Source organism: Prionailurus bengalensis, chromosome E3 (genome assembly GCF_016509475.1).
Source record: "Prionailurus bengalensis isolate Pbe53 chromosome E3, Fcat_Pben_1.1_paternal_pri, whole genome shotgun sequence".
NCBI classification, from domain to species: Eukaryota; Metazoa; Chordata; class Mammalia; order Carnivora; family Felidae; genus Prionailurus; species Prionailurus bengalensis.
The window spans coordinates 5936274-5955953 of record NC_057357.1 but is presented as its reverse complement, the minus strand read 5'-3'; the positions used below and the strand labels follow the sequence as shown (position 1 = coordinate 5955953).

Sequence of the window (19680 nt, the reverse complement as noted above, 5' to 3'; positions counted from 1 at the left end):
CCAGGAAGGATTGCAGCCAGCCCCTAAATGTGTGCTAAATTAGAAGCCAGACCCTCAGGCAGCAGCTTGCAAAGTAACAGTCAAATCCCTTCCAGGGAAAGACTGATAGGCATTTTGCCTGCTCCCCCTGCACTGAGCTTTGCGGGGATAGTCTTGGTGAGTGCTCCGGGGCTCATTAAGATCTGCTTCTTTGTTTCTTATAGTCCTGTGGGTCTAGTAATAGCATGGGCTTTCAAAGTTAGATGTTTTGGGGGTAGGGCTGCAGATGGGAGTCTTAAAAGTTGGGGTGCTAAATGTGTAGTCCAAACCCAGGAAGAGGCTAGGAGTTGAGGGTTCCATCCGAACTGTGCCGGGGTGGGGGTTGTAGCTGGTGAAGAGTGTCTCAGCCTTTCCTACCCATTCTGACTTGGATATTTCCTCTTTCGACTGGTGTGTGGGAGTCACTCGGCTGGTTACTGGGTTTCTTCTCTCAGAAGGAATTGCTCTGTGTAGCTGTATATTCAGTGTTGTGGGAGGAGAGACCTTCAGGGGCCTCTGTGTGGGTTCCTCTCTGTGAGTTCCCCAATTATTTGTGCAAAAGGTCTAATCTTTTTAATGTTTATTTGAGAGAGAGAGAGAGAGAGAGAGAGAGAGAGAGAATGAATGAGCTGGGGAGGGGCAGAGAGAGGGAGACACAGAATCCGAAGCAGGCTCCAGGCTCAAAGCTGTCAGCACAGAGCCCGATGTGGGGCTTGAACTCACGAACTGTGAGATCATGACCTGAGCCGAAGTCGGATGCTTAATTGACTGAGCCACCCAGGTGCCCCCAAAAGATGTAATCTTCTATTTCTGTAACTGAACTTAGTTTGGACTCCCCATCGTGCAGGTGATAGAATAATCCAGAATTAAGTCAGGCAGTTTGGCCTCTTTCTCTCCCTTCGACCACTAAGTCCTCCTCATTCCTCTCTAGTCTTGTGGCCTTGACCTACCCCTCTAGGTCCACTTGACCTACCCCTCAAGGCCACAGCTACTTCCACTTGGTCCTGACCTTAAGGCCTCTCGGGTCTGGCTTTCTCCGGATTCTGTATATTAGTATTTGGGTACGTCCTGCACCAAGTACAGCCTACTGCCTGGACGCTCATGAGGATATGGTACAGCCGCAGCACCATGCTTGGCGCAGAGGGAAACTACGAGGCTTGCTGCCTCCCGGCTTCACAAGGAAGCGAGGACACACCCTCTCCACTCTGCGGTCTCCAAACACACCTAGGTGTCCATCCTCCCCCTTCCACCCCCCTGGCACCCAGGTCTGCCCTCCGACAGTGAGAGAGGGGGCTGCCAAGGTCTCCGCTGTTTTGCTCCCTTGCCTTTTGAAACTGAGAAAGCACTTTGATTTCTGGAGGTTTGTTGGTTTCCTTTTGGTTTTGTATCCTTTCTTTCCCGTGGCAATTATTTCAATTAGTTGACTGCGTGCGGAGGAGGCAAAGCATACAAGGAAGTAGAAGTGTGCTGGGAAGAGAGCTCGACTAACACTGTTAAGTGCCCTCGTGCCACATTTATACAGTACTTTGTACTTTACAAGGTGTTCTCATTTGTATCATCCAGTGTAATTCTGCAGTAACCGTGTGAGGCAGGTACCGACCTTATTTTGCCAAGGAGGAAACGGAGATTAAAGAAGTTAAGTGATGAGTCAAAGGTCATTCAACTGGGAAATGGCGAAACCCAGAACTAAAATTCGGGGCTTCCAACTTAAGCCCTGGGCTCTTTCTACTACTTTTCCCAGAAGTATGTACTCAGAGACAAAGGAGGGACTTCTTTCACCTGGAGTATTCAAAGTATTCCTCAAGTCGCAGGGACCTGGGCAGGTGCTTTAGGGTCTCTAAGGGAGATGGGAATGATGGGAAGCAAGTAGAAAAAAAAGGTGCTTTTAGGCCTCAGTCATACCCCTGGGGCTCCCATTCAACCATGGAAGCCCTGCATCTATTTTATGTATCAGAAGTCCCCAGAGACTTGGGGGGGACAAAAGGAGGGAGGAAGGGGGTTCTACTATCAAATACTCATAAATTATTGCTTTAGTACCAAAACACTATTATCTAATGGAGAATTTCATCCACTGGAGTAAGCTAGTTGGGAAAGTCTTTCAAGAGCAAGTAATGATAACCATTTTGTTGAATAATGATGAAGAGCTGAGTACTATTGGCAAATCCATAGTCGCACTGACTTCTCTAAGCAAAATTCCTATCAGTTAAGCATTTACTATCAGTCATTTTATTTTGTAATTATTTTTTAAAAAGCGTGAGTGAGCAAGGGAGGGGCAGAGAGTGAGAGAGGGCGCATCTTAAGCAGTCTCCACACTCAGCAGCGAGCCCCACACGGGGCTCCATCCCCGGACCCTGTGATCATGACCTGAGCGAAATCAAGAGTCCCGGTGCTCAACGGACTGTGCCACCCAGGCGCCCCGTTAGGCATTTTACAAATATGAACTAGAGTCTGGAGAAAGGCTAGGTGATCGGTCCAAGGTTTCACACCCTGCGAGCGACGGGGCTAGGATTAAGTACCCAGATCTATCTCATGTCCAAATTCCGATGCATCTCGCTCCTAAACACGAAGATCTATTCTTCCAAACTTAATAAGAGGTCCCGTTTCTAAACTTCATCTGTGACAAATGAAACGACCTTAAAGCAAGGTCGTCTTGAACTTGCAAAGCGGTCCGCTGCGCGGGTTTGAACTCCAAATGCCAGAAGCTAGAAGTAACGAGCTGTTCCAATCATGTCCCAGTGCAGAGCTCAAAAGCAGGGGAGTCCTCAAAGCTAAGGCAGGGCGATGCCCTGTTGGCCAAGGTCCGGGATCAGGCACTCCGCGGAGAAGGCCGCGTTCTGGTCCTGCTTGGACCGCGCACACTACGCCTCGCGGAGCCCGGCGCCTTCACACCTGCGCGCAATCTTCCAAGCCTGAGCCTGGGGAATTGGCGTGAGGCGCAAACCCCGTCGGGTTGGTTTGATCCAGCGGTCACCTGCGGTCTCTCAAACGGGGATTAAGAAAACCCAGAAATGCCAGGACGGACCCGGTAGATGATGGAAGTGGGCCAGTCGCCCCAGCTGAATGCCCGTCCGCCCCTCCACGTGTTTCTTTCACCGCAGAAGCTGCCTTTGCGCCTTCACCTACTTCTAGAAAACTATGCCGGTTTTTTTTTTCTTCAACTACGCGGCCCTCGCCTTCCGCCAGGGCAGACATCTGAGCGCAGTTTCGCCTTCATCTTAACTCAAAAAAAGAGAAACACCTGCCCAGCAAACGAGGGGGAACCAACCCTCACGGGCGCTCGCCAGAAGGGGCCGTTGGGCGGCGGGTTCTTTTTCCGGGCCGGCGGCGACCACTTCCGGGGCGGCCGCGAGCGAGGCGGAAGTGCGGTCTCCTCGGGGCGGCAGTCGCTGGGCGGGCAGAGGGAGGCTCCCGAGGCTGGGGGGCCGGGCCGGGATGGCGGCAGCGGCGGCCGGGGCCGGGGCCGGGGCCGGGGCGGCCCAGGAGAAGCAGTTCCCGCCGGCGCTGCTGAGCTTCTTCATCTACAACCCGCGCTTCGGGCCGCGTGAGGGCGAGGTACGCGGAGCCGGACCGCGCGCCGGTGTCAGCCGGCGGCCGGAGGAGGGCCCGAGGGCGGGGGCGGCAGGCCGGCGGCGGCCCCGGGAGCCGAGGGGCGCGCCCGGGAGGCGACCCCGGCCGGCACCTGTCACCGCGCTCCTGGAGCGGCTTTTGTTGAGGCTGCTTTTGTGCCAAGTGCACGCCCGAGCCGGGGAGTAAACGGGGGCCGGACCACGCCGGCAGGGTCTCCTCCGAGTCCTGGATCTAAGCCCGTGTGTCGAATGAAGCTTCAGCAAGCTCGTCACTCCACACGGGTTGAGGCTCTGTTTTTTGCATCATTCCTGGGTGACTAAAATTGAGCTAATGTTTTTGTTACCCCCTCCCCCCCGAAGCGTGGATCGAGAGTGGTGGACTTGTAAACCCGAAAATAACGCAGGCTTGGAGGGCCCTTGGAAAGTTCTTTCCCCTTGGAAAGTTCTTTTCCGAACTGATATATAAATTCCAGGGGTGGGTTTTGTTTATTTTATAGGTTGGGGACGGTGACTTCCTCCAAGGATGTCCGGTTCCGCTGGCAGCAAAATCACGGTAGCTTTAAAGGCTGTCAGTCTCAGTGCCCGTGAACCTGCTGAGTTTGACTCGCCTGGAGGCGTACGTCTGCGCACGTGCGCACACGCTCATTTCTTACAATCGTTGGTTTACAAATGAGCAGGAGGCAAGAAACCGTAAGATCGAGTTTTCAGAATAATTGCCTGAGTGCTCCTTCAGATGACATGTGACTTACCGATTATCACAATTGCCTTCCAGGCTCATGAGCGTTATTTACATAGTGAGGAAAAGATAATTCTGGATTCACTGAAAAGGGTTTTTGTTTTCGTTTTTTGTTAGCACGTGTGACGTCAGACGTTGACTTTCAACAGCTTTTTCAACAGCTGAGATGGGAAACATGCTGATACTAATGTGGCGATTCTGTCTCTTCACACTTTAGGAGGAAAATAAAATTTTGTTTTATTACCCAAACGAAGTAGAAAAGAATGAAAAAATTAGAAACGTCGGATTATGTGAAGCTATTGTACAGTTTACCAGGTAATACCTTTTAAAGTGCTTTTGCAGAGCTTAGCGGGTTCTTACAACTTCTACGACTTGGAGAACTGTCCCCAATTATCCTTTTTTTATTAATCTTTTTAGGACCTTTAGTCCATCAAAACCTGCAAAATCTTTACATACGCAGAAGAACAGACAGTTCTTCAATGAGCCAGAAGAAAATTTCTGGATGGTCATGGTATTTACATACACAGTATATCTCTTTGATCTCTTTGAGTTTGTGCGGTGAAGTTATGGGTGATCTTTGCTTTACTCTTAGGACTTGAGGAAAGTCCTCTAGCTGCTGCAAAATAGGATTACAGTAGGGTGGGTTGCCGTTTTAAAGTCAGACTTCTATTCAGTGTATTTGTTCTTGGGGCTGTTTTCGGAAGGTGTGTTTCTGGTATTGTGACCTGCTCAAATTTTTCAACTTAAGGGAAGATTAAAAATGTATATGATTGGTTCATTGTGTAACTTCGTTTTATCAAAATTGCATAGGTTGTTCGGAATCCTATAATTGAAAAGCAAAGTAAAGACGGGAAGCCAATTGTTGAATATCAAGAGGAGGAGTTGCTGGTAACGTGTCCTTTTTTATTTCTTATTTTTTGAAAGTTTATTACTGAATATGTTGAGTGACTTGGTCAGATTTAAGCCGGGTCACTTTTACGGAAGCTTCTCAGGATACGCATAGTGAAGCTTTATGTTTATCGCTTACATTAGCACAATTTTATAAAAATGTACATCCCGTCTCACCAGGGCCTCCTAGTCATATGTTCAAGGCCCTCCTAAAATTACTGCTTCATAACTGAATTTAAATACCTTTTATTTTCAGCACACAACTGTTGTGGGACTGAGTCTGTAAGCATTATATTGCTTTGCCAAGAGTCTTTGTACATTTGTTATACGGCGGACTTTTTTTCCCCTAAAATTGACATCTATGTCTTTGTTTGCAGGACAAGGTTTATAGTTCAGTGCTACAACAGTGCTATAGCATGTACAAGGTAAGCATGATGCTCTTAATGGAGTCTAGCCAGTTACCTGTTTCCAGGGATTGTTTAAAAATCTTAATTCTTTAGATGACTGCCTGGTGACTATGTATCTGTTTTAGGGGAGGAAACAATGGGGCCTTTGAAACAGGGTTGAGGTTTATGCATATACTTACTCTTTGAGTAGTCAGTCTTTCTTTATTCCCAGCCTTGTACTAAGAATGTGTCCCCATTGGTAAACAAGAAACTCCATGTTCTTGAGGAAGAGACATTCTGGTGATAGTATTTATGTAAAGTGAAACTTAAGTATGAGTTGAGGTTAAAAAAAAAAAAATGTCCTAAATGATTAGGTGATGACATGGAAATGATATCACTTAATAGTGTGTTGATTTTTTGTGATTTATTTTATAACTCAGGCTTTCTCCTGTACATGTTTTCCCCTTTTAAAAAGAACAGGATGGGGGGGGGGGGGATTAAATAAAGCCGAATTAGTCAATGTAAAAGGAAAAGAAGAATTTGTTACTTTGGGAAATTGAAGGGCATAAGAAATTGACTTTTTAAAAAATCTTTTACATCATTAGCTTTTTAATGGTACTTTTCTGAGAGCCATGGAAGATGGAGGTGTCAAGCTCCTAAAAGAAAGATTAGAGAAATTCTTCCATCGGGTAAGTACTTGGAATTTTATTTATAATCTTAGTAGTCTTCAAACAGACCCTTAGAAATACACCTACATAAGTTCATTACTCATTGACAAAAAAAACTTAGGACTTGAAAGTGGCAGAGAGCCTAAGATCGTTAGTGGCAAAACCAGACCAGTGAGGAAACTTTTTAGATGTGCTCTCTTGAATCTCTCTGTCACCTCTGTGCGGGATCAGAGCATCCTGCCATTTGTGTGCACCCCCACAGCATCCTGGAGACACCCTGTGACTTCATCCTTGCTCTGCCTGGGTTGGCCAGTGTGGGCTTACTGCATGGTGATTGGTTAATTAGCAGAATTTAAACTCTTTGCCTGAGTTGTACATTCTTGTGGATTGATGAAACAATACTCTGTTTAGTGAGTAGTAATCTGTGTTGACTCAAGGTAAAATTTTTGGCTATGACACAGACTTTATCCCATTAGTGGTTATTATTTTTGTTTTAAGTTTATTAATTTTCAGAGAGAGCGTGAGGCGGGGAGGGACAGAGAGGGAGAAAGCGAAACCCAAGCAGGCTCTGCACTGTCAGCACAGAGCGCCATGTGGGGCTTGAACACATGAACCGTGAGATCGTGACCTGAGCCAAAAACAAGAGCCAGATGTTTAACCGACTGAGCCACCCAGGCGCCCCCCCCCATAGTGGTTTTTAATGTGATTTTTCCCTCCCAAATGATGAATGAGTGTCCCTAAATAGTTGCCACTCTGTTTTACAGTAAGTAACGTTTTATATACTCTACCTCTGGTAAAAATCAGTTTATTTTAGTGGAATAATTCTCAGTTTTTTTCCCTAAATTATCTTTGATCTGTTTTTTTTTTGTTGTTTGTTTTTTTACATTTGTTTATTTTAGAGAGAGAGAGCGCACGCGTGTGAGCAGGGGAGGGGCAGAGAGAGGGAGACACAGAGCCTGAAGCAGGCTCCAGGCTCTGAGCTGCCAGGACAGAGCCTGACGCCGGGCTTGAACTCCCGGACCATGAGATCATGACCTAAGCCGAAGTCAGCCGCTTAATCGACTGAGCCACCCAGGCGCCCCTGTTTCTTCACTTTACTGACCATAATTATTTACCCTCCTGCTGCCTCCTGATTCCTGTTCTTGCCTTCTTTACCCTCCTGTCCATCAACAACTGACTACCTGTCCTTTCAACATTATTTTGGTAGGAGGTGGCAGTGTCTGTCTGCGACATCACTGTTGACATCCCTAATAAGGTTGATATAACTTGAGGAGCACTAGCGTAAGGAGTTAGCGCTTCAAAGAGACAAGACACAATCCTGAACAAGCATTAACTAGTTATGTTTGAGCTTAATGTCGTGAAATTGGTACTGACTGCACATCTAGTTAGCTGTGGCTCGCCCCCTTACTGGTCTTCTCGGCACAGCAGTACGTAATCGTATCATAAATTGACTAATTACCCTGAACTGTCAGTGCTCTATTCCGTGTACTCTAAGTTTGACGCCTTTTTTTTTTTTCCTACAGTACTTGCAAACGTTGCATTTGCAGTCATGTGATCTCCTCGACATTTTTGGTGGAATCAGCTTCTTCCCCTTGGATAAAATGACTTATTTGAAAATCCAATCCTTTATTAATAGAATGGAGGAAAGCCTGAGTATAGTCAAATACACCGCCTTCCTCTATAACGATCAGCTGATCTGGTATGTATGCTCCCGAGCCTTGGCCTGTAAAAGAAGAAAATCTTTGAGGATCATAAAAACCGCAGTGACCGGGTTGATAGCAGGCTGTTGGACTGGAACAGATAGCAAGGGGGCAAGGGCAAGGTGGGAAGCGTCTTTATAGATCCTGTCAAAATAAAGCAGTGATGACTTAAGCCAAAAGTAGGGTGATTTGGGTTAAAACGACCAAGCAGGGGAGCTTAAAACTGGCGCCATGCGAGGTGGAGAAAACGTTTCTGCCGAGCTGAGTTTAAGAAGCCCGTTTTTATTTTGGCGTTCTTCCAAAAATGTCTTTAAAGAAACCGTATAGTAAATGTGGAAAGCATACTTTTCAGACTTTGTTTTAAAGAAGCTAGATGAAAAAAAAAATACCCGAGAAGTTAAATGTGTTATAAAACCAGGAAGTTGCCCACTAGCAACAAACTGTGCAACCTGTAGTGAGAACAAAAACATAATTTCTTTGAGAATGTTAATCCTGGAGAAGAAAAGATAAACTGTAACTAATGCTTTCAACTGCGGCAAGACAGCTCCAGCAAAGCCACGCGAACGTGCGTGCGACTGCATAGACCTGCAGGGGGTGTGGAGCCGGCTGTTCATCTGTGTCTGAGACGGGCTGCGGGGGTCCGGGAGCTCTTTGGGTGCTCGCACGCATTCAGTTTTCGTGTTTGCTTGTACTAATACCCCGCTTTCTTCAATTAGGGCTGCGGCCACGTTTGAGCGCTAAACCCGAGTTCAGCTAACAGGGCAGTAACGGTTCCCTGAAACTTTCCACGGTTCCCCGAAACCTCTCCCTGCCAAGGTCTCGTAGCCTCATTTTAGGAAGAGAAGTTGACTGAAAGAAGTTAAACACATTGTTTATTAAACACATTGATGTAGAGTTTGTTTTCTCCTATGAAAACAAATTCCAGATGAAAAGGCCTCTTCTTTTTTGTTTAACAAGTTATTTAGCAGGGAACCTGATGCAGTATTAGCTGGCCCTGTTCTAGGTGCTTTTTATGATATGCACGCTGTAGTAGTGAAATGAAATTCTTAATGCTGCCACGAGAAGGTGAAGGGGAGTTACTTACACGGGGTTGGAGGGCGTCAGGTCTGGAGAGGGAGTAGCTTTCCAAAGGCAGAAATTAACAGGGAGATGCTGGGAAGGGTGCACGCGGCCACGGTGACGAGATTGAGGGGACAACCTGGAATTGAACAGCAGTCCGTAGCCTTGGTGCCCTTGGCAGAGGAAGGGCAGCTCAGATTCCAGTCGCCAGGCACAGCAGAAGGCCTGACGTGGGTATGAGCTCGGGAGGTGAGAAAGGGTTCAGACCTAGAGCAAGAGGGTCCCCTCAAGGTCAGTAGCTCCTGCTGAGAGGCTGTGGGGCCAGCCTGACGAGCAAGCCTGGCTGCGTTCCAGAAGCCTAAGCTCACAGGGCTAAATGTTGCCCAGCTCCTGGGATCCTCTTGGTATCTTTGTCTTTGTGAAGGATGTCCCGACACCCCCTGGGGTTAAGCAGTGCCCAGCTCTGGTGGCCGTACAGAGCTGCTCTGTGGTCCCACCCTAATATGCTGGCAGGGCAGACAGAGTTGGTCCCAGACAGTCGCCACAAGAAGGAGCTACAAGAAAAACAGCACATTTTGAGAAGCGGTTGTTAATCACAAAACTAGTGTATGAAAATACCTATGAAGTATTTCGTATTTCGTGAGCAGAATATGTATTTGCTCTTATTGCTTGCCGTAGATATACGTATGTTTTTTAGTTTTGAGTGGTTTGTTTTGTCAAGTGGAGCCCAGTGGTGGTGCTGCTGTGTTTAATGTTTTGTTTTTTTCATCATAAGTATACTATTTAATTCCTACACCCCTATTCCTGCCTCCCCTCACCTGCCTCCCCTTTGGGAACCATCAGTTTGTTCTCTATAGTTGAGAGTCTGTTTTTTGGTTTGTTTCTCTCTCTCTCTCTCTCTCTCTCTCTCTCTCTCTTTTTCTTTTGCTCATTAGTTTCTTAAACTCCACATATGAGTGAAGTCCTATGGTATTTGTCTTTTTCTGACTTATTTCACTTAGCATTACACTCTGTTGATATTGTTGCAGACGGGAGTATCTCATTTTTTCATGGCTGAATAATGTTTCATTGTATATATACACCATATCTTTTTTTTAAATATAACTTATTGTCAAATTGGCTAACATACAGCATGTACGGTGTGCTCTCGGTTTTGAGGGTAGATTTCCATGATTCATCACTTACGTGTAACACCCTGTGTTCATCTTAACAAGGGTACACCACATCTTCTTGATCCATTTACCTATTTATGGGCACTTGGGTTGCCTCTGTAGTTTGACTGTTGAAAATAATGCTGCCATAAACATAGGGGTGCATGTATCCCTTTATATTAGTGTTTTTGTATATTTTGGGCAAATACCCAGTAGTGTAGTTGCTGGATCATAGGGCGGTTCTATTTCCAATATTTTGAGGAACCTCCATACTGGTTTCCACTCGGAGGAATCTTGATAATATTTTCCACAGTGGCTGTACCAGTTTGCATTCCAGCCAACAGTGGAAGAAAGTTCCCCTTTCTCCACATCCTCACCAATAGCTGTTGTGTCTTGGGTTGTCGAATGTCGAATTTAGCCATTCTGACAGGAATGAGGTGATCTCCCATTGTAGTTTGGGTGCGCATTTCTCTCATGATGAGTGATGATGAGCATCTTTTCAGGTGTCTGTTGACCATCTGGATGTCTTTGGTGAAATGTCTATCCGTGTCTTCTGCCCATTTTTTGATTGGGTTATTTGTTCTTTGGGTGTTGAGTTGTATCGGTTCTTTATTTATTTTGGATATTAACCCTTTATTGGATTTGCAAGTATCTTCTACCATTCCAGTTTGCCTTTCAGTTTTGTTGATTGTTTCCTTTGCTGTGCAGAAACTTTATTTTGATGAGTCCCAGATGGTTTATTTTTTTATTTCTCTTGCCTCGGGAGAGAAAATGTTGGTACAGCCGATGTCAGAGACGTTACTGCCTGTGCTCCCCTCAAGGGTTTTTTATGGTTTCAGGTCTCACATTTAGGTCTTTAATCCATTTTGAGTTTATTTTTGTGTATGGTGTGAGAATGTGGTCCGGTTTCATTCTTCTGCATGTCGCTGTCCAGTTTTTCCAATACCCATTTGTTGAAGAGACTTTTCCCCGTTGGATATTCATTCCTCCTTTGTCAAAGATTAATTGACTGTATAATTGGGGGTTTATTTTGGAGTTTTCTGTTCTATTCCATTGATCTGTATGTCTGTTTTTTTTTTTAATATGAAATTTATTGTCAAATTGGTTTCCATACAACACCCAGTGCTCATCCCAACAGGTGCCCTCCTCAATACCCATCACCCACCCTCCCCCCTCCCCCCCCGATCAACCCTCAGTTTATTCTCAGTTTTTAAGAGTGTCATATGGTTTGGTTCTCTCCCTCTCTAACTTTTGTTTTCCTTCCCCTCCCCTATGGTCTTCTGCTAAGTTTCTCAGGATCCACATAAGAGTGAAACCATATGGTATCTGTCTTTCTCTGTATGGCTTATTTCACTTAGCATCACACTCTCCAGTTCCATCCACGTTGCTACAAAAGGCCACATTTCATTCTTTCTCACTGCCACGTAGTAGTCCATTGTATATATAAACCACAATTTCTTTATCCGTTCCTTAGTTGATGGACATTTAGGCTCTTTCCATAATTTGGCTATTGTTGAAAGTGCTGCTATAAACATTGGGGTACAAGTGCCCCTGTGCATCAGCACTCCTGTATCCCTTGGGTAAATTCCTAGCAGTGCTATTGCTGGGTCATAGGGTAGATCTATTTTTAATTTTTTGAGGAACCTCCACACTGTCTTCCAGAGCAGCTGAACCAGTTTGCATTCCCACCAGCAGTGCAAGAGGGTTCCCGTTTCTCCACTTCCTCACCAGCATCTATAGTCTCCTGATTTGTTCATTTTGGCCACTCTGACTGGCGTGAGGTGGTATCTCAGTGTGGTTTTGATTTGTATTTCCCTGATGAGGAGCGATGTTGAGCATCTTTTCATGTGCCTGTTGGCCATCCGGATGTCTTTTTTAAAGAAGTGTCTATTCATGTTTTCTGCCCATTTCTTCACTGGATTATTTGCTTTTCGGGTGAGAAGTTTGGTGAGTTCTTTACAGATTTTGGATACTAGTCCTTTGTCCGATATGTCATTTGCAAATATATTTTCCCATTCCATCGGTTGCCTTTTAGTTTTGTTGATTGTTTCCTTTGCAGTGCAGAGGCTTTTTATCTTGATGAGGTCCCAATATTTCGTTTTTGCTTTTAATTCCCTTGCCTTTGGAGATGTGTCAAGTAAGAAATTGCTGCGGCTGAGGTCAGAGAGGTTTTTTCCTGCTTTCTCCTCTAGGGTTTTGATGGTTTCCTGTCTCACATTCAGGTCCTTTATCTATTTTAAGTTCATTTTTGTGAATGGTGTAAGAAAGTGGTCTAGTTTCATTCTTCTGCATGTTGCTGTCCACTTCTCCCAGCACCATTTGTCTGTTTTTATGCCAGTACCATACTGTCTTAATTACTGCTTTATAATGTAATTGGAAATCTGGAATTACTTTTTTCAAGATTGCTTTGGCTATTCAAGGATTTCTGTGATTCCATACAGATTTTAGGATTGTTACAGTTCTGTGAAAAATACTGTTGGTATTTTCACAGAGGTTGCATTCAGTGTGTAAATTGCTTTAAGGTAGTGTAGTCCTTTTAACGATATTCTTCAAAATGTCTATTTGTGTTGTCTTGAATTTCTTTCATCAGTGTTTTATAGTTTTCATAGTACAGGTCTTTCACCTCTTTGGTTAAGTTTATTCCTAAATATTTTATTATTTTTAGTGCAGTGTAAATAGGATTGTTTTCTTAATTTCACCTTCTGCTTCGTTACTAGTGTATGGAAATGCGACAGATTTGTGTGCATTGATTTTGTATGCAACTGTACTGAATTTATTTGTCGGTTCTAGCAGTTTTTTGGTGGAGTCTTTAGAGGTTTTTATACAGAGTATCGTGTCATTTGCAAATCGTGACAGGTTTACTTCCTCCTTACCAATTTGGATGCCTTTTTATTTTTTCTGTTGTCTGATTACTGTGGCTAGGACTTCTAGTTCGATGTTGAGTAAAAGTGGTGAGGATAGGCATCCTTGTCTTGGTCCTGATCTTCGGGGAAAAGCCCTCAATGTTTCCCCTTTAAGTGTGGTGTTTGCTGTGAGTTTTTCATTTATGGCCTTTATTATGTTGAGGTATATTCCTTCTAGGCCTACTTTGCAGAGGGTTTTTGTCATGAATGGATATTGTACTTTGTCGAATTTTTTTTTTTTGCATCTATTGACATGATTATATGGGTTTTATCCTTTCTCTTATTGATGTGCTGCATCACATTGATTGTTTCGTGAACATCGAACCACCCTTGCATTCTGAGAATAAATCCCATTTGATCGTGGCATATGATTTTTTTAATGTATTGATGGTTTTGGTTTGCTACTTACTGTATTGTTTTGAAATTAACTGATTGAGGGTAGAAATATCTGTCTGTTCCAGGACATGGCCAGAACCTGGTACACTGTATGTGCTCAGTAAATGTTGGTTGTGAGCTCAAAGCAAATGGTTAGTAGAAAATCTCTTCTGTTTGAACTGTGTTGCATTTCAAGGATGGATTTGGTTTTACAGGGGCTATGATAGCATTCGACATTACTGCTCTTTGGTAGGAGGTCATTCGGCTTTCTTGTCCAGAGTTCTTGGCCTGTTTTGTTTTATTTTGCTTTTTCTTGGCCTGTTTTTTTTTTTTTTTTAATTAAAAAAGATTTTTTTAATGTGTATTTATTATTGAGAGACAGAGAGACCCAGAGTGTGAGCAGGGGAGGGGTAGAGAGGGGGGAGACACAGAATCTGAATTAGGCTCCAGGCTCTGAGCTGTCAGCACAGAGCCTGACATGGGGCTCTAATTCAAAAACTGCAAGATCATGACCCTAGCCGAAGTCGGTCGTCTGACCAACTGAGCCACCCAAGCACCCCCCCTTGGCCTATTTTTTGAGAGTATTTTCTTTTTAGTGAACGGATTTAGTTTCCCGAGGTTAATGCTTTTATGAATAACTGCTTTAGATACTTAAGTTAATCAAAGTTGAGCATAATCTGGACTAGATTATTTTACATTTAATACGTGACAGTAACGTAGTCCGTATCGTAGACTAAACTGATCCTGATGGAAAGGATTTTGCATTGTACACAAGTGGATCAGTTGACATTTAAGCTGAAGAAAAGTTTGTGTTTTTTTGTTTGTTTTGTTTGTTTTTTTTTTAAGAAAAAAAATTATAATGGGATGCCTGAGTGGCTCAGTCGGTTAAGCATCCACCTCTTGATTTTGGCTCAGGTCATGATCTCACGGTTTGTGAGATCAAGCCCTGTGTTGGGCTCATTGCTGACAGCATTGAGCCTGCTTGGGATTCTCTCTCTCCCCCTCTCTCTTTGATCCTCTCCCACTCATGTTCTCTTTGTCTCTCTCTCAAAATAAACAGACTTTAATTTTTTTTAATTATTCATATTAAATAACTATATTTGAGAGACTTTGAAGGAACACCTTTACGTCTGAACATGAGCGGTCTGTTTCCTGTTTGATGTGAGCCATTGATTGAATCCTGAATCATTTGGACCTGCCGGTGCAGGAATTTTTTGCTTTATGTATTATCTGTTTGCTTATTTGTGTTAAGGAAGGAACTTTTTGATTTTTTTTAACTTATTTTTTTTCCTAAAAACTGTTCCCCAGTAGTAACATCCTCTATAATTATAATGCATTATTACTTCATTTATTTTTGTATCTGTATTTGTATGTTGCGTTTTATTTCTTAGGAGAGCAGAAGAAGGGCTGGGTGGCAAACACTGGAGAGAGGGTTGCTAACGGAGATCCTACCACTAGGGCAGGCCTTAGTGCAGAAAAGCAGGAATTGTCTGCTTCGGGTTTTGTGCTTGGGACAGCTGGCTGCAACTTAGTATTTTTCTTTTTAAGTTTTCAATCCAGAAAACCACCACCAAAGTATTTAGTGCCTAACATTGAGTCTTAAGTGATAAAAACCAAGCCCTAACGTGGCACACATAGGAAGCACTTAGTGTTTTCTTCCATTTCTTCTTACAGGGTTTTTTCTACTTTGTGCCCTGTGGTCTAGAATAGCACCATCCAGAATGAATAGGGGTCAAGCCATGTGTATTATTTTAAGTTTCCCAGTAGCTATGTTGAAAAAAAAAAAAAAAAGACTGGTGAAATTAATATTTTAGCCCAGTATTTCTAAGGTTATTTATTTCAACTTGTAAAAACATAAATTATTAATGACTTTTTTTTTTTTTTTTTGGTGCTAAATCTTAAAACTCTAGCGTGTGTTTTAGCACTTACCGCAACCAGCCACATTTCAAGTGTTCAGTGGCCAGATGGGCCCAGTAGCTGCTGTTACTGGCAGTGCTAGAAATGGCCCAGAACGTAGTACTTCACGTGATGATCTCTTCTACTTGACCGTCGACGACCCTGCCCCACCAGCACTTCTGACTCCTGTCTTGAAAGGATAGTAACATCCAGAATCTGTTTTGTTTTCCTTTTTCTCTTTCTCCTTACCTGAGTTTTTTTTTTTTCTGCAAAACGAAAGAGTAGGTGACTTCACACGTTTGATTTGGAAATTTGGTCTGCCTCGTTTGGCTGCGTGAGAGTTGGAGAGTTAGGGTTGTCCTAGGACAAACCTTAAAGGTTCTGCTTGGTGGAAAACAGAACAAACCTGCTTAAGGGGCCAGAGCCCCCTTACACTTTCAGCTGTGGACCAGACCTTGTGAAAATTGAACCTGGAAAGAAGAGGGTGGCATAGGAAGAGGAAAAGGTGAGACAGCCTCGGAACAGTCTCAGTAAGGGAACAGCACGTATTTGCCAGGACAAGCCAGATTTTTCTAACAGATGGTCTTTCTGGGAAAAACAGAGCAAGCCTCTGGAATGTGCTGTAGAGGCTTGATTTATAGAGAGTTGGATCTTAGCACAGGATTTTTTTTTTTTTTTTTCTGTTCTCTTGAAGAGAAAAAACCCCAGACCGACTCCTCATCGTCTGTTTATACCCCTACCTAGACACATGATTTCAGACAGGGTCTGATGCCTGCTAGTGTCTCCGCACCCGTTTCCACATGCTTATTCTCGCCTCATGTCAGATGAGAGCTGCCTGAAAGTTTCTCTTTTTCTCTTGCTCCTTTCTGCCTACACGGAAATCATAGAATTAAAATCCTCGTATGTTTCTGAGACCCGGCGGGAGCACATCCCCCGTCTACAGCATGCCAGTATTTGCCGGGAGGCCGGGCGATGGCATATGCATTTCTGCACGGCCTAGAAAGCGGAGGGAAATCGGCGGCCCAAAGTGGAGCGTTGTGGTCGTTCATGCTCCCTGAAGAATCCTCCATGGGATTCGAGGAGAGAATCAAGTCCCATCAAATCAGACTGGTGGCTTTTTGTTAAAATGGCACGTAGAGTACAAGATGGCGCAATAGTAGCTTTCGCCAGGTCAGGATCACTGCCGGGGCCAGACTAGTTGAATCCATTCCCTTCTGGAACTTGACAAAGAGACGGCATCTTGATAAAATGGAAACGAGGAAAAGAGGAGCTCTGTTACAGTCAGAGCCGTGGGAAGACGGAAGACCAGTTCCAGGCTTTTAACACCGTGCTTTTCTGATGTTTCAGGAGTGGGTTAGAGCAAGATGACATGAGAATTTTATACAAATACCTCACCACATCTCTATTTCCAAGGCATATTGAACCTGAGGTATGGCCGGGTACTAGTCTCTCTCCCCCGCCCCCCTCAACCCACCCCCGTCTCTGTGTGTGTGTATCCCGTATGTACACACACGCACACACCCCCGCACACCTGCGCGCCCGGGCTGGGGGGCTGGGGAGGAGGGCGGAGTAACGCGGTGGTGGGTGGGGCAGTTCTGGTCTGTATTTTACGTTGCTGGTATGATAAGTATTTGGTTGTGTTTTCGTTAGCCCAGAAAACCACATATGCCACCTCTGGGTTTTGTTAGGTTCAAATGCAGTAGAAAGGTCTGTTCTCAAGAGGAGCAATTCATGGAGCAGAGGAAAAGCTGGGGTTTTAGGTAGGGTTCTGGGAACTTGAAAACGCCCAGGATCTTTGACAGAACAAAGGTTAATCCTGTAGCCTTGTCACTACAAACGTGAGGTGTCATTGAGGGGATGTTCTGTTGCCTGCCTGGCTTCTCCACTGTGGTGCCGTACTTCCCAGTTTTATGCAGAGACCAGTAAGTAATGCTGCAGCCTTCTCCCCAGAGTGCCCTTCTGCAGCTCTCCTCGGGTTGAAGATGAAAAATACTTGAAGCCCAGAAACCATTTTGGCTCAGGTGCATATATGTGCTTGCCCTCTCCTTGCCCTCCCTCTGTTTAAGACTGTGAGTTAAACAACAGGAAAAAAATGACTTTGGTAGGAAATTGATAGGCCCCCGGGGGGCTCAGTCGGTTCAGCATCCCACTCAATATCCGCTCAGGTCTCGATCTCAGAGTCGTGAGTTCAAGCCCCGTGTTGTGAAGCTTACGTAAGAAAAAAAAGGAAAAGAAAAAGAAATTGAAAGGAAGGTTCCGAGAAGGACCTAGTCCTGTACTTAGTCCCTTTCCAGGCGGTTTGAGTGTAGTGACTCGTGTTTCTTGAGAACGTACCACATACCAGACACCGAACAGAGCGACCAGCAAACGTGAACGATCTCCTGGCGTCCTGAGGCCCATCTTACACGTCGGATACTCCGGCTTAGGGGGCTTCGGTGATGTGCCCGGGGTCACTAGCTAGGAAGTGGCAGGGCCAGGACTTGATCTCAGGGTCTGCCTGATGCTAAATTACCTGCTTACATGCACACAGTCGGGAGGCTTTTCCACGTGTGACCGTGCCACTGCTGCAACAGGGGACTCTGTTTGGTGCTTGATGATAAGTCCAAGGAGCCAGGCTTACAAAATCGCAAGCCACAGTACACAACGTGGCAATGTGAGTGTGGATGCGTGAGGTCTTGTCTCATGACCACCGCACGTGGGAGAGTTGGAGCTATGTTTTTACTGTTGCATTTAGAATGTTTTTCAATCTCTGGGGAGGGGACCTCTATGCTAAAACTTTATATAGACTGAAAGAATGTCAAAACCTTTTAGAGTAGCAGGTTTTAGCTAACACGACTTGGAATTTTTTTCCTTTTCCTATGTGTGTTGAAAGCAGTACATCTTCAGAGAAAGAATGTCAGGAGTGTGCTCCATGCTCCACATCCAGATCCACGAGGGGGCGTGACGTCCTGGCCGAGGCAGGGGCTTTGATGTCACAGAGGCTTGCGGTCAATGCCTGGCTCTGCCATGTAGGACCTGTGTGCGTTGGTGAACTTGTACTAACTTGAGTTTCCACGACCAGGAGATAGGAAGAGTGTGTTCTCTCTAGGGGTCCTATGAGGTGGTCATCGCCTAGCATCTCTTAACCCCGTGGGAGATTCTGGTTATTGGCATAAAAGGAACTGAGTCAGTGTATGGAGTTGAGGTTATGATCAAGTTATGATGGTTCTGTTTCATATCAGTACCTTCTTTCCCTCTGTAATCCTTCCTCTCTCTTTTTGGTGGGATAAGAGGAGAGAATGATACCGAAAAATGGTCTGGAGCCAACTAGTAGATATGAGTGCTGTTTTCAAAGCTTTAAAACTAGGAATATCTGAGAAGTCATTTCTAAACATTGTATCTGTTTACAGTTGGCGGGAAGAGATTCTCCAATAAGGGCAGAGATGCCAGGAAATCTTCAACATTATGGAAGGTAAAACTTGTGTTCTCTGAAAAACAGTATTAGATTTTATGATCTTTTTTGGTAAAGATAAAATCATCAACACTGAATTACCTTTGTGCTGTTTATTGGCAATAATCAGCAAAGGAAATTGATGTCTCCAGTGAGTTAAAACTTTATCGTATTCTGATTTGGTGTCTTCCCCCCAAAATGAATATATATTAAGTAGGAATATATTCCTGTTTGTAGTTTGCCTAATTGAATCGAGTCATTTCCGTGCTTACTTTGCAGATTTCTTACTGGACCCTTGAACCTAAATGATCCAGAAGCAAAATGCAGATTCCCCAAGATTTTTGTAAATACGGACGACACGTATGAAGCCCTGCATTTAATTGTTTATAAGGTAACAACTGTTTTTCCCTCCAGTGTCACAGATTAACGCGAAAAGTAAATCCTTCTTGCGTGTGTACACAAGTGTGTGCACGTACATACCTCTTCGTTGTTTCTCGGAACAAAAGTTGAGAGTTCTAATCACCGTATGACTCACAGTGAGTGCTCCTCTGGAACAGTGGGCTGATTTTCAGCTCCTTTTCAGTACTTTTGTTATTAGAGAAAGAATCAGAGTGACAGATAGTGTATCTGTATTCAAATACTGTTCTGACTCACCAGGGTTTGAAGTCCCGGGCGCTCACAAACCAGAGGCCACCGAAGGTTGTGTTACCTCGTAGTCCGGTGCCTTCTGGTGTGGGCCTGGCTACGCCTCAGTGAATTCTGCTTTTGCGGATTTGAAAGCCGAGGACTTGCTGATTCTATAACCTTAGTGTCCGTTTGTTTCAGGGTATCATCTTGTTAGGTTGTTTTTTTGTTTTTTTCAAGTTCATTTCTTTGTTATGAGAGAGAGCGAGAGAAAGAGAGC

The 19680-nt window shown here is 44.5% G+C and overlaps 1 protein-coding gene across 1 annotated transcript in view; it reads left to right on the top strand.

Moving 5' to 3' along the window:
• Positions 1-3360: 3360 nt before the first annotated feature.
• Positions 3361-19680, top strand: part of CCZ1 (CCZ1 homolog, vacuolar protein trafficking and biogenesis associated) — a 34212-nt gene continuing 17892 nt past the window's right edge. The window contains exons 1-10 of the mRNA XM_043559663.1: positions 3361-3570; positions 4538-4635; positions 4738-4831; positions 5131-5208; positions 5586-5633; positions 6200-6283; positions 7786-7961; positions 16694-16775; positions 18736-18797; positions 19056-19167. Coding sequence (XP_043415598.1) covers positions 3451-3570; positions 4538-4635; positions 4738-4831; positions 5131-5208; positions 5586-5633; positions 6200-6283; positions 7786-7961; positions 16694-16775; positions 18736-18797; positions 19056-19167 — 954 coding nt within the window. The 5' untranslated portion in view covers positions 3361-3450. The remainder of the gene's footprint in view (positions 3571-4537; positions 4636-4737; positions 4832-5130; positions 5209-5585; positions 5634-6199; positions 6284-7785; positions 7962-16693; positions 16776-18735; positions 18798-19055; positions 19168-19680) is intronic.